The 14,723-nt window shown below is 40.4% G+C and overlaps 2 protein-coding genes across 3 annotated transcripts in view; both read left to right on the top strand.

Moving 5' to 3' along the window:
• Positions 1-12,330, top strand: part of TRMT12 (tRNA methyltransferase 12 homolog) — a 48,338-nt gene extending 36,008 nt beyond the window's left edge. For both annotated transcript variants that reach the window (XM_028168183.2, XM_057532426.1), the window contains one exon: positions 12,213-12,330. The gene's annotated coding sequence lies outside the window, so the exon portion shown is untranslated. The remainder of the gene's footprint in view (positions 1-12,212) is intronic.
• Positions 2,140-14,195, top strand: RNF139 (ring finger protein 139). The gene is made up of 2 exons (XM_007188867.3): positions 2,140-2,678; positions 12,213-14,195. Exons 1-2 carry the CDS (start codon positions 2,498-2,500, stop codon positions 14,024-14,026), a joined length of 1,995 nt encoding a protein of 664 aa, XP_007188929.1. The 5' UTR covers positions 2,140-2,497; the 3' UTR covers positions 14,027-14,195.
• Positions 14,196-14,723: the final 528 nt, after the last annotated feature.

Raw genomic sequence — 14,723 nt, 5'->3', positions numbered from 1 at the left:
GCCAAATGAACAGATTGTTATTTTTGAACATAGGTAATTTATGAATACACACACACACACAGCCACCCCACATACTGTTCTGGGTAGACTCAATTTAATATATACCTGAGTTGTGCAACATTGAAATCAATGTAGAAGCCAAAGAGATTAGATTCAGTGAACTGCAGCTATTTCTTTGAAAGCTTATCTTTTATCTTAAAAATCCCTAAAAGTATTCTAAAAACTACCTCATTAATGTAAATTTAGATTTAAGGTAGTATTTTAAAGTACTTGCCAGGATCTTATTCAAACCTTCATTTTATAGATGGGGAGAGTGAGACCTAGTGAGTTTAAAGAGACATGCTTGAAGTCATATGTAAGCTAACTGTGCCACCACTCCTGAAAGTTCTGGGCCCAAGGTGGAAGTTAGTTTTAATGAGAAATTCTTATACTAATAAAATTTGTGCATCAAATTAAGATTAGAAACTGTTAAAACATGGATAGGCAAGAAAGTGTAGGGGAGGGACAAAAATCTTTTCCTTCCTAGGTTCTGTGGCTGGGGCCCTGGAAATTAAACCAATAAAATAAAGATTAACAAGAGAAACACAAGAGTTTATTAACTCATGCCATGCACGTACGTCTGGGAGAAACTAAGTGTTGAATAACTCAAAGAGGTGGCTACAATTTGGGGCTTATATAGCATCGGAACAAAGAACAATGCATTGTAGAGAAGTGATAAAGGAAAAGGGGTTTAGGCTTATAGGGGTGGCAGACTGTGGGAAGGTGAGTGTATGGGGGGAAACTAACGGATAATAAGGATGAGCTTAATAAGCTTTGCCAGTGATTGAGTCTAAGAGTTGTCCTCTTCTTGGTAAGGGGGAGGGAGACACCTTTACCAATAGAAATTTATGTCCTATTTTTAGGCAAATGGGAAGGAGGGAAGTGTTGAGGTGGAGAGCTTTTTGTTCCTGCTGTTTCTCAACTGTCTTCAGCTCAAAATAATCATGTCAAAGTAACATATTTTGGGATGGCATGTTCTGATCCTCTACAAAAACAAAAAAGTATGACCTCTTCTGCCCTGAGAAGGAAAGAAGGCACTGCCTGGGTGTTCTTACCTCAAAGATTAGAAACAAAGACAGAGGTCAGAGTTCTTGCCCTTAAGTCACATTAGTAATGAGTTCTTGGTACTTCCCTGGTTACCCAGTGGTTAAGAATTCCCCTGCCAGTGCAGGGGACACTGGTTGGAGCCCTGGCCCGGGAAGATCCCACATGCCGCGGAGCAACTAAGCCCGTGCGCCACAACTACTGAGCCTGCACTCTAGAGCCCGCAAGCTATAACTACTGAGCCTGCATGCCAGAACTACTGAAGCCTGCACACCTAGAGCCCATGCTCCGCAACAAGAGAAGTCACTGCAGTGAGAAGCCTGCGCATCACAATGAAGAGCAGCCCCGGCTCGCTGCAACTAGAGAAAGCCCCCGTGCAGCAACAAAGACCCAACGCAGCCAAAAATAAATAAAAAACCAAAAAAAGGGTTCTTGCCCTTGACATTAGTATAATGTGGCCGACCACGGTCCGCAGTTCTGCCTAATCGGGTAGGAGATAGAAAGGATGATGTGCGGAGATGAGAGGGATGTTTTTCTCGGTAGCGCCTACCACTCCCAACCCAATACCACGAAGGGCGGCCGCTCCATACACCGCATGCAGCGACGCCTCCGACAGGCGGCCTTGTAGCATCTTCCCCGGAGGGTCGGCCGCTCAGACCCGGCTTCCCGGTGGGGTGGAGTAGCTCTGGCAGGCGGCGCCCTTTGGCTCTCCTCCTGCCAAGCAGTTCTGAATCATGTTTATGGGACGTTTAATGGGCTTTAATAAAGCAGCTAATAATTCCCTCCCGAGGAAGCAGTGACTGCCTCACGGCGCCAACGCCTTTGCGGGTAAGGCGCCCACCCCGAGGCTGGAAGGCGCGGCTGCCCAACAGCGCCTGCGCCACTGGGTGGCGCCAAAAGCAGCAAAGGCGGCTCCGGCCCCGGAGATGGGCGGAAACCATGGCAACGATAGGGACGTCTGCTACGCCGAGCGTGGTGACCGCGAGGGGCGCGCCCCTAGCGCCGTATTATGACGCGGGCGTCGGCGCGCGGCTTCCGCGGTCTCGCGTGACCGCGGGCGCAGCCTCCGGGCCTGGCAACAGCAGCAACTGCAGAGGCGGGCGGGCGAGGTCAAGATGGTGGCTCCGCGGGCGGGGGAGGCGGTGGAGGGAGGAGGAGCCAGACCATAGCCGGCCGGAAACACCGACACCCACAGGCCTCCCGGGAGCCGCCGCTGCCGCCTCCGCCGCCGCCTCCGCCGCCTGCTCCAGCTCGAGGGACGCGAGCGGGCGGCGGGGCGGGCCGTGAGAGAGACACGAGAGGAGGGAGGGCGGGGGCGGAGTCGCCCGCCTTCGCCTCCGCCCCCGGCCACCGTCCCGCACCCTGCCCCACGCGGCCCTGCCCGGCCCGCCCAGCCCCGGTGTGGCAGCGGTTCATGGCGGCGGTGGGGCCCCCGCAGCAGCAGGTGCGGATGGCCCATCAGCAGGTCTGGGCGGCGCTCGAAGTGGCGCTCCGGGTGCCCTGCCTCTACATCATCGACGCCATCTTCAACTCCTACTACGATTCCAGCCAAAGCCGGTTCTGCATCGGGCTCCAGATCTTACTCCGGCTCCTTGGTGAGGGGGACGGGGTAGCCTGCGTCCGGGGACGGCTCCGCTGGCCGAGACGTGCAGGAAGGAGAGGGCAGCCGAGCGCAGGCCGTGGGGTGTGTGTGTGTATGTGTGTTTGTGTGTGTGTGTACTAGTTTCGCGGGCTGAGACATGCAAGAGGGAGAGGGCAGCCGCGCGCAGGCGGTGGTGTGTGTGTGTGTGTGTGTGTGCGCTAGTTTCGTTTCCCCCCCGGGGGCGTCTTTGCGGGCCGGGCGGGAGGAGGAGATGACACTTGTCTCAGAGTTGACAGCGGAGCGGTCCTCCCTGCGAGTCAGCCTCCTGTTCATTTTTGCCTCTGAGCGAGGGCGGGGAGAAAGCAGCGAGGTGTGAGCATGCGGCTCTGTGCCTGCTGTTTCTCTAGGGGAATGAGTACTGGCTTACCGCGTTCTATGCGACAGCCTTGGAAAAACAGCAACTCTGCTTACGTTTTTGATCTCGTCGTGTGTGACCTTGGGCTCGTTGTGCCGAGGCCTGGGCCTCAGTTTCCCCCTTTCCAAAATGCAGAGTACTCGTATGTTGTCATTTAAATGACATCCAAACGAAAGAGAATGTCAGACCTTGAAACTGTTACAAAAATCCTCATGAAGAAGGCGATACTTATAACGAGTCCTAAAATTTTCCGTGAATAGAGAAGAAGGTATTGAGAACGGTTATAAAAACGTGGCTAGGAAGTGATAAGACTTGAAAATCAGTGTCTTCGTTGCATATGAATGGAGTGTTAAAAGCATCTTATACTTCACTCCCCATTTTCACTTGCATTACCAGAGTGAGGAGCATTTACGCTTAAAAGAAGTTTTTGAGTAATTGAAACGTGGCAAATTTTGTTGATGAGGTAATTCTTGTGTTAGTTTTTAGTGAGGCTGTGCTTTTGAAGTGTTGCTGAGGACGAGCTGATGGTGAGATCCTTACCAAGCCTTTCTGAATTAGGAGCCATCTGTTGCTGCTTTATTTCTACTTTTTAAAAAAGTGGTAATGTTAAGTTTTGTTTATGACAACACTTTACATTTGTTTGGTACTTTACTTTTGCAGTGCCTTTTCACTGGTATTATCTAACCTAACGTTCAAAAATCCCTCAAAGGAGGGTGGGTGGTGGTATTCTCATTTTACAAATGAGGAAACTGAGAGATAGAGCTTAAGTGTTTTGCTTTTGATACACAGCAAGTAATTGGTTGCCAGCACCTAGGCTTAACAATCTTCTGACATCAGGCATGGTTCATCTTCCTCCTCAGTACAGCTGCAATCCAGATACAGAATGCTATAATAATGATCATATGCTAGATCTTAAAAATAACAGATGTGAACGTGATGTTCTTTAGCACAAGACTTCTCAGTAACCCACCAGCTACTTAATCCCAGCCATCCTGCTTACCACTGCAAAATGTAATGCCCTCATATTTGTGGCAAAAATGGAGCTGTGTGATTTCCAATGTATAGGAATAGCGAATCATTATGTTGTACAGCTGAAACTAATATAATGTTATCTATTGATTATACCACAATAAAAAAAGAACATAGCTAGCTTTAATGTTTTGTGCTTAACATATTTTGTTTAATTCTGATAGTCAGGGAATACAAGTGAGGTTAGTTAAATAATGTTACAATGAAATTAATAAGAATGGGGACCTGTTGGGAAAGCGTTTTATTCCTGCCAGTTAGAAGTCACTCATCATGATCATAAATTAACAGGCAGTTGCTTGTCTCATTATAGAAAGGTGGTCCCAGCTGATCCTGAGACTCCCAACCCCTCCCCGCCGTGCCTCTCCACATTAATTGATGACATGCGTGCAGTCAAGACCTGTGCTGATTCCTGGGTTGGGGAGACTGAGAAATGGAGAACACTGATCATTTCTATTCCTGAACCCCACAGGAGAAGAGAGAGTTTGCTAGAGAGAGAGCAGAGGCTCTAGGGAACTTTGTGAAATTTGGGATTACCAAGTGTTGTTTTGGGCACTACATAACCAAATGTATTGTAACATGGACTTGAGGGTGGTAGGAGGGGCTTTCCCCACTTCTGCTTTGAGAGGAGGGAGGAGGCCATGGTGGAGGAGCTGGAAAAAAGAAACCAAAACAAAACTGGGTTTGAGAGGATTCACATACTCATTCTGCCAGTAGTGTAGTCACTGTCTTGAGTGTTCTTCTGGCATGTAACTACAGAGCCTCTGAGAGCCCCTTGGGGACCAGGTGCTTTAATGCAGTGTGCTCAGAGTTGAGCTTCAGGCTAGGGAGCTTTAAAGGAGTATTTTCTTTAATTAAATCTCTTGTAGTTTAAGAACACTGAATAAAGTAATCTGGTGTTTTCCTTGTACTATATCCATGCTTCTTATTTTTGTAGTAAATCATGGAAGTTTGCATTTGAGAGGTTAAAGAAGAATGTGACCTCAGGCAAGTTACACCTGCTCTGTGCCTCCCTTTTCTTACCGGTACCTTTTTAAAGATGGATCATAATGGTGTCTCTCTCTTATAGCGTGTTAAGGACATAAGTTCTTGTAACAGTACCTGGAACCTAGTAAGGGCCATTTAATTGTTAGCTACTGGTAAACATGGTAGCTTTAAAAAAAATTTTTAATACTTCAATTAAGACCATACTGTGTTACAGATATTTCGGTTTTTGGAAGTCATCAGCAAAATGTTGGTGCTGTTTATTTGGAAATTTTGATCCCAGAGTATTCTCTGGGTCAGACTTTATGAGATATACAAAATATTTTCCAAATCTATCATTTGACTGCTCCTCACATTATGGCAGTGTAATTATGCTAATTTATGACATTTGTAAGAATGATAAAATTATTAAAAACTGGTTTTGGTGGTAAAACATTTCATCCTGAATAAAAACAAATGTCTTAAGTATTTGAGGACCATTCGATGAAGCATCTTATTTATTATTGAAAGTGACAGGTTTGTGTGTAAAAGATACCAAAGGATGGTTGAAATCAATTGTTCTACCTGGTTAGTTTTTTAATAATTGTAGACCTCTCTGTGCTACTGTATATAAATCTCAAAATTTGTCGCTCTCGCCTTTTTCCTTAAAATGGAATTGTAAACATGGAAATCTGTTCTGCATCCAGTTTTATTTAGTGTCTGAAGAATTTACTCTCCTACCCCTACAAAAAAGTATTACTACTATACTTTTATTTGGTATCAAACTAATAAGAGAATTTCAGCAAGTCAGAATATAAAGCATCTCATTTGGAGATCCAAATAAGATCATATTTAAGACTATTAAGCTATTCTTAGGAGGTGTTCAATGCTGAATGAAATGCAGCCCAGTGCAGCGTAATGCTGAATTAACAAGTCTAAATCCAAGGCAGAAAATGCAAGCATAGGAGTTTGTTTTAATAGTATTACTCATATAATGACAATTCATTGAAGTGGAAAGTCCTTTCTAAATATAAAAGAAAATCCAGAAGTTACAAGGGAGAATTTGATAAATTTGAGTACATAAAAATGAAAAACTTCTTTATGAAAAAATTCTTTTTTTACAAAGATTCTTAAAAATGACGCATTAAGGGGAAAATATTTGCGTCATATTTAGTTGAAGTACTAATAAAAGTTTTACTCTGTCAATAAGAAAAACTTATACTCCCAGAGAAAAATGGGCCCAGGATAAGCATTTCACAGTAAATGAAATGCACATGGTCAGTAAGCAAAGCAAAAATTACTCAGCCTCATTTATAATTTAACAAATGCAGTTAAAACAAAATTTCACTTATGAGATTGGTGAAGAATTCAAAGTGTGAATAAAAAGTAGTTTGGTATGGGGAGATAGATGAAGTTAAACAATTTTTGTAAGGTGTTATTTCTATGTAAAGCCATTTGGTGCTATCAACTAAAATTCATCGTATACCTTTTGACTCACAATTCCAGTTCTAAGAACTTGGCCTGAAGATATAGTTGTGCAGAAACTGTTGGCAAGGATATTCATTGAAGCATTGTTGGTAATAACAAAACAAAAACAAATTGTTAATCTAAATGTCTATTTAAAGAGAATCTGTTCATTGTACAATATTATCAGTTTCAGCCATGCAATGAAATTGTTGAAAAACATGAGATAGTTATTTTTGGTGCTGTAGAAAGAACTCAGAAAACCTGTGAAGTGTAAAAGCAAAGTGAAGCAGTAGTAATTATGACTGCATTGGGATAGCCTAGGGGTTCTCAGCAGAGATACCGTTGACATTTTGGATGGGATAATTCTTTGGTGGGGGCGTGGGGATTGTGGCCAGACGACTGGAGGGGAAGGGAGGGTGTGCAAACTGATCCTGGTTGAGAACTACTGAGGTGGACAAATAGACCAGCAAATAGCACAGAATAGAAAGCCCAGAAACAGACCACCCATGTATGTAGAGAAACTTGATGTGTTTCAGAGGTAGAATTGGAAGTATACAATACATTGAGGTAAATACAGACTATTCAATTAGTGGTTATTTAGTTATTCATGTGGAAAAAATTATACTGGATCCCTACCTCACATCAATATATAAATAGTTCGGACTTCCCTGGTGGCGCAGTGGTTAAGAATCCGCCTGCCAGTGCAGGGGACACGGGTTTGAGCCCTGGTCCGGGAAGATCCCACATGCCACGGAGCAACTAAGCCCGTGCGCCACAGCTACTGAGCCTGCGCTCTAGAGCCTGTGACACACCTACTGAAGCCCCCGCACCTAGAGCCCGTGCTTTGCAACAAGAGAAGCCACCGCAATGAGAAGCCTGTGGACCGCAACGAAGAGTAGCCCCTGCTCACCGCAACTAGAGAAAGCCCGCGCGCAGCAACAAAGACCCAACACAGCCTAAATAAATAAATAAATACATTTATAAAATATATATATATAAATAGTTCTAAGTGGATTAATATCTAAATGTGAAAAGCAGAACTTTAAAAGTTTTAGAAGAAAATATAGAATTTTTTTTTTTAGCGTTAGAGTAAGGGAAAAGTTCTTTAGAAATATATGAAAGCAAATGTATTAAATAAGGATTGATAAGTTCAATGATATTAAAATTAAAAACCTCTGTTAATCAAAAGCCGGCATCAGAAAGTGAAAAGAGCGGCCACACATCTGGAGAAGATATTTGCATTACAGATAACTACAAAGAATCTGTAGTCAGAGTATTTTTTAAATGACTACAATTCAATAAGGAAAAACAACTCCGTAAATAAATGAGCAAAAGATAAACTGGCAATTCACAGAGGAAGAAACATGAATGGTCAGTAAATTGAAAGGTGCCCTCTTTGATGAGGAATCAGAAATGTAATTTTTAGAAAAGGTTAAAAAACTCCACTATTATAATGAGATCTCCTTTGGGTAAAAAGCAAAAACAAGTATTTATCCATGAATGTGTTTATTTATGTAAAACTCGGTTAACTTTTAATACTTATAGAGTTGAACTTTTAAAAAAAATCATGTTCATATGTTTCTTTTTAATAAACACATAGTTGTTAAAAATTTAAAAAGCAAAAAAGCAAAATTTATCTTACTAATAAAAAACTTAGAATACCCTTTTTTTAACCTAAAGAGTTTGATAGAAAAATTTTTTTTATGCTATAGTTTGTCAAGTACACCTACAGACTGACATCCCAAGATGTTTTATTTACTTTGTTTTGTATTTCATTGCATAGGGTTCCCTTGGGAGTAATGTAGTTAAAACATTTATTTTTGTACTGTTCCGTCTTTATTCTGTCAGGCATTGAAATGTTTTTCCACAGCTTGCTTTAGATTTTATATTAAAGGTATTTAACGTACCTGGGGAGTTATGTCTTATTTCCTTCTAATTTTCAGTCCCCAACTTCCAGAAAGGTTAAGGGTATGAATGGACTTTACACATAAAAGAATTACACACTTTGCTGTGTAACATGCATGGTGGTTTGTTTTTTGTTTTCAGCTTGTTTTGTTTGCTCATTTTTGGTAATCCAAATTGAAAAGGCCCTGAACTCTTTCATAAATTGAGTTCATGTATATCGTCAAAGCTCTGAATTGATTTTGATACCTGCCGCTTTTCCTACCTTGAGCACTTTAGTGAAGCTCTCTAATCGCTGGAGAATTGGATCCCTGAGTTGTGATTCCAGTTAATTCTATGCGCCACTGTCCCAAGGTGATTTTTCTTTATAAAGTAGCATTTCTATATAGCCTTGATTACTTATTGCAGGTCACTCTTAAATCCTAATGAGGAAACTGTCCTGGGGCTTAATTTTCTTAGGCCTACAGGTTAAATATCAAGAGTTGCACGTCTGAAGTTGTGAAAATGCAACGAAACTTTGATATTATTGACAACACTTCCCAAAGGCCATGAGAGGGAATATTACTTGAGAGACTTGAAAAGTTGACTTTTTTTCCCTATGAAATGAGAGCAGATTCTACATGCCATACACAGGAACATGAGTATAAAGGAAAAATTTAAGAACCTCGTGTGCATATAAACTTTGGGTAGGAATTAAAATAATTTTATACTATTCTTGAAATGTTTGGTCATTATTAAATCTTGGGGAGTAATTTTAATCAAGAAAGAGTAGTATCAGGGGCTTCCCTGGTGGCGCAGTAGTTAAGAATCTGCCTGCCAATGCAGGGAACACGGGTTCGAGCCCTGGTCCGGGAAGATCCCACATGCCAAGGAGCAACTAAGCCCATGCGCCATAACTACTGAGCCCTGCACTCTAGAGCCCGTGAGCCACAACTACTGAGCCCGCATGCCACAACTACTAAAGCCTGCACGTTTAGAGCCCGTGCTCCGCAACAAGAGAAGCCACTGCAATGAGAGGCAACGAAGAGTAGCCTCCGCTCATCGCAACTAGAGAAAGCCCACGCGCAGCAACAAAGACCCAACGCAGCCAAAAATAAAAACAAATAAATAAATTAATTTTTAAGAAAAGATTAAATGGAGACAAATCAACATTAGGGGTGTTTACTTTAAAAAAAAAAAAAAAGTAGTATCAGATAGTTACTTGCTAGGAGACATCCAAACTTTGAGGTTGTAGTCTCACTACATTATTTGTCTATCACACTCTCTTTTGTCCAGAAGTATTTCTAAAACCCAAATAATTCCTTAATCTGTGTAAAAATAAGCTTCAGGGGGAAAAAAAACTATTAGAATAAAAAGATCTGGTTATAAGTTACAGCAAAGTTCATGAATATTCACAGGTAAAGATTAGTGTACCACTTTGTGAATCGCAAGTTAAAAATAATTTACAGTCCCTGCTTGACTTTCTCCCTTTTAAAAAGTAACATATAATAGAACTGAAGTTATCTTGGTTTTGTTTTGACGCATTTTAGGAGATTAAGTTTTGTTTCAGGAAAAAATACTTTTGTTTTTCTGTGTAGAGAAAGTAAGATTACATATGGCATATGGTGGCTGAGTAAATTCCATTTCCTGTTACCTTCCACAGGAAGGGTTTCTAAACCTGCTCCAAAAAAAAAGCCCATTTTCTGTTGAAAGGGCTCTTTGGGAGGATTATTAGTGGCCCACTTGTTCAGCGAATTGTGTGGTTCTTGCGCAGAGGTTGATGTATCTTCCAGGTGATTGTTTTCTTTTGTTGTCCTTTTCACAAATGACCTGACAAATAGGCACAGGATAAAATTTTAAGTTTGTGGGCAAAGTCATCATTTGGAGGAACTTGGCCCTTGCTTTTAACTGCAGTAGATTGTGGAATGGCTCTATTGTATTATGCAGTGTTGGTCTTGGTTGCATGCTGAAATCAGGTGGATAGATGGATGTTTAATTTGGAGTTTGTCACTTTTTCTGTACTCCAAGGTCTGATTTCTCAGCTTTGTCTTACCTTTTCATAGGTTTCAATTTCCAAGTGGGCTGTATTTTATGGTTGCCTTTAAAAATAGAACACAGAATTCAACAGAAACATTTCCCCAATTATTTTATTTTCTACAAAATATTTCAGTATCTGTAGATGTAAAAGGTAGGATCCTTGCTTGCTATCAAGGACCCTATAATAGGGTAGGTACCTACTCAGATAACTACAAACTTCAGTATCAGGTGGTGTATGAGTATTAGGAGTTTCGCCAAGTTCTGTAGATATGCTGAAGGAACAGTCAGTATCAGAAAAAGTGGGTCTGTAGGATGGGTAGGATTTGAACAGTCAGGGATTTGGGAAGTTGATGGGGCTGTTCTGCCAGGCAAAGAGAAGAATGTAAATACAGCTATAATTATGGCAGAGAAAAAGGGGTATGTTTGGGAGAGAAACCTGGAGCATTGGTGTGTGTGTTGGGAGGAATATTACTTTAAAGCAAATTGGGTCCTTGAATGTTAGGACAAGGAGTGTAGATTTTAATTGATAGTAATTTCAGAGCTGCTGCAGTATTTTGAGCAGAGACATGAAGAAAGGCAATTTGGTGATGGCTCGTAGATGGATTTGGATGAGAGAGTTTTCAGAGACAGAGTAATATGTGGGTGTCACTGAGAAAAGGGAGGTATAGGTATTGGTAAAATTTGTCACTGATTGTCAGAGTTTGAGGATGAGGGGCTAGAGGTACTGTTAGGAGAATAACAATGGTACCTCTAACTGAAACTGGAAATCACAAGGAAGAGCTGTTTGAGGCGAGAGTAGGTTGAGTAGGGTTTAGAAATTTTGAGTGTTGCAGTTGTAATGTAGAAGTGGAAATAGGGGAATATTTGGAGGTGGTTCCCATAGTTGAAACCTTGGATAGTAATATTTATCGTAATCTCACTTAAAAATTTGTCAGAGCACCAAGAAAGATGGTGCTGGATGCACAACAGACTATATACATTGGTTGCTTACAGAGAGGGGGAGGGGGGAGATTTATTAAAACATGTTTTGGTTTTCTGAATGTTACTTTTGTAATTTGAAGAACAGTAAAAAGGGTTGACTATTTGAAGAAAAAGATTCAAACATACAGGAAAAAGGAAACTTGGAGGAAATGTCTGGTATCTGTAGGGGAAAGTATGTACAGAAAAAAAGTGAATTTGGACCTGAGGGAGAATACTCAAATTTAAGGAGCAGGAAAAATAAGAGCCAGCAGGAGTTCAGTTTGAGTAAAAGGAGGAATTAGGGGTAAGTGTGAAACTTAAACTTGATGTCCTAAAGAACACGTTTAAGAAAAAGAAATCTCAGATTTAATAGGAACAAAAGTTTTCCACTTGGGTTATTTTTAATCCTTAATGTTTTTGTAATGGAATTATCTTAAATATTTTTAATAATTATGAATATGTTCTTTCAAGTTTAAAACTTTTTAAACTATATCATGACAAACTCATCTTGAAGATAATTCAGTAATTTGGTGTCTGGACATATAATACTACTTGAATTACTTTGGAAATTAGAAAATAAGGGGTAGGATTTTTAAGGATAATATGTGTGATCTGTCCTGTTGAACTTTGACTTTACAAAAAACATACATTGGCCTTTAAGCCTAAATTGTCTTGAGGCTTAACGTTCATCAGTTTGAAAATATTCATACTTCCTTACTAAAGGAAGAATATCATAACTGTTAGTGGAAAAAACATTCTTTAAAAATGTTTCATTCGAATGTCCTTTCTTTTTTTTAGGTATATTTGTATCCAGTATTGTTCTGACCTTGTCACAGCGATCACTTTTCAAGTTTTACATGTACAGCTCAGCCTTTCTATTAGCTGCAACCTCAGTGTTGGTAAATTATTATGCTGCTTTGCACATTGACTTCTATGGTGCCTACAACACATCAGCTTTTGGAATTGAGCTGCTTCCTCGAAAAGGGCCCTCGCTGTGGATGGCACTCATCGTTCTACAGCTAACATTTGGAATTGGATACATTACACTACTCCAAATTCATTCCGTCTATTCACAGTTAATTATTTTGGATCTCTTGGTTCCTGTAATAGGCTTAATCACAGAGCTACCATTACACATCCGAGAGACTTTAGTTTTTACTTCTTCCTTGATTCTCACATTAAATACAGTGCTTGTCTTGGCAGTGAAACTTAAGTGGTTTTATTATTCCACAAGATACGTTTATCTTTTAGTGAGGCACATGTATCGAATTTATGGATTACAGTTATTAATGGAGGACACATGGAAGAGGATTCGTTTCCCAGATGTACTGAGAGTCTTTTGGCTAACAAGAATTACAGCTCAGGCTACAGTATTAATGTACATTTTAAGGATGGCAAATGAAACTGATTCCTTCGTCATTTCTTGGGATGATTTCTGGGACCTCATTTGTAATCTTATAATTAGTGGGTGTGATTCTACACTCACTGTACTGGGCATGAGTGCTGTAATTTCCTCAATAGCCCATTATTTGGGTCTTGGAATATTGGCCTTTATTGGATCAACCGAAGAAGATGACAGGCGGCTTGGCTTTGTAGCACCTGTTTTGTTTTTTATTTTGGCTCTTCAGACTGGTTTAAGTGGGCTAAGACCAGAAGAGAGACTTATTCGCTTAAGTAGAAACATGTGCCTTTTATTAACAGCAGTCCTGCATTTCATCCACGGAATGACAGACCCTGTATTAATGTCTCTCAGTGCCTCTCATGTGTCATCTTTCCGTAGACATTTTCCTGTGCTCTTTGTCTCTGCTTGCCTGTTTATTCTTCCTGTTATACTCAGTTATGTTCTTTGGCATCACTATGCACTAAATACATGGTTGTTTGCAGTTACAGCCTTTTGTGTGGAACTCTGCTTAAAAGTAATTGTTTCTCTCACTGTTTATACGTTATTCATGATTGATGGCTACTATAATGTCCTCTGGGAAAAGCTTGATGATTATGTCTACTATGTTCGTTCAACAGGCAATATTATTGAATTTATATTTGGAGTGGTAATGTTTGGAAATGGGGCTTATACTATGATGTTTGAGTCAGGAAGTAAAATTCGGGCTTGTATGATGTGCTTACATGCCTATTTTAACATCTACTTACAAGCAAAAAATGGCTGGAAGACATTCATGAATCGTAGAACTGCTGTAAAAAAAATTAATTCACTTCCTGAAATAAAAGGGAGCCGCCTACAAGAAATAGATGATGTATGTGCAATCTGCTATCATGAGTTTACAACATCTGCTCGTATTACACCATGTAATCATTATTTCCATGCACTTTGCCTTCGGAAATGGCTGTACATTCAAGATACTTGTCCAATGTGCCATCAAAAAGTGTACATTGAAGATGATACCAAGGATAATTCAAATATATCTAACAACAATGGATTTATTGCACCCAATGAAAATCCAGAGGAAGCTGTAAGAGAAGCTGCTGCTGAATCTGACAGGGAATTGAATGACGACAGTTCAGATTGTGACGATGACGCTGAGAGAGAAAGAAACGGAGTGATTCAGCACACAGGCCCAGCAGCTGAGGAACTGATTAATGAGGATACTGATTAAATAGCATTTACTGATCATTGAGGTATTTGTTTAAAATTCAGTTCATCCAACATGGTGTAATACGCTTCACTTCAGTGTGTAACCAAGCACAAAAACAGTATCAATGTTGAATCTGTGAATGGTTTTCCGTTTACTGTGATGTGCTACTGTAAATATACCTCTTCAATTACTTCTGGTCTCTTTGGTGACCTATTTAAATTTGTGTACATTATTGTACATAGAATAAAATTTTCACATTTTTATGACAAATTTGAACAAATAACTTTTTAATAGATGTAATAATATGGTGCGTCAACTGTGCCAAAGATTCCTCAATGAAAGTATATAATGTGTCTAACTCTGGACCCTAGTTTTTCTTTAAAATGGGTGGAAGAGAATAAAAATGCAGATCAGGGGAAACCATGTTAAATCAAAGAAATCAAAGAATTTGTACCAGAGGATAAATGCTAAATGTAGAGTATTTTTAAAACTAAGGGAAAAAATAGGCTGCCAGAAGTGACTGAGACACTTTTTTGAAATTTGAGAGTAGCATTGTGGTTGAGCTGGGTTTGAAAGTCACAATTCAGAGAGCGTGTGAGTTGAGAAATAGGCTTATTTATATATCAACTAACCTTTGGTATAAACCAGGATGTGCTAATTGTTTTAATTTTGATGTAAAAATCACTGTATTTGTTAGCCAGTCTGTTTGCAGAGTTGA

The sequence above is a fragment of the Balaenoptera acutorostrata genome, chromosome 17 (genome assembly GCF_949987535.1).
Source record: "Balaenoptera acutorostrata chromosome 17, mBalAcu1.1, whole genome shotgun sequence".
NCBI classification, from domain to species: domain Eukaryota; kingdom Metazoa; phylum Chordata; class Mammalia; order Artiodactyla; family Balaenopteridae; genus Balaenoptera; species Balaenoptera acutorostrata.
The sequence above is the reverse complement of the archived record's forward strand: the minus strand, read 5'-3'. Positions and strand labels throughout refer to the sequence as shown.

What these genes read in the sequence shown, in the direction of transcription:
- RNF139 (XM_007188867.3), top strand. Translation starts at nt 2,498, where the DNA reads ATGGCGGCGGTGGGGCCCCCGCAGCAGCAGGTGCGGATGGCCCATCAG. An exon ending in GATCTTACTCCGGCTCCTTG is followed by an intron (nt 2,679 to 12,212) that starts GTGAGGGGGACG and finishes TCTTTTTTTTAG; the next exon opens with GTATATTTGTATCCAGTATT.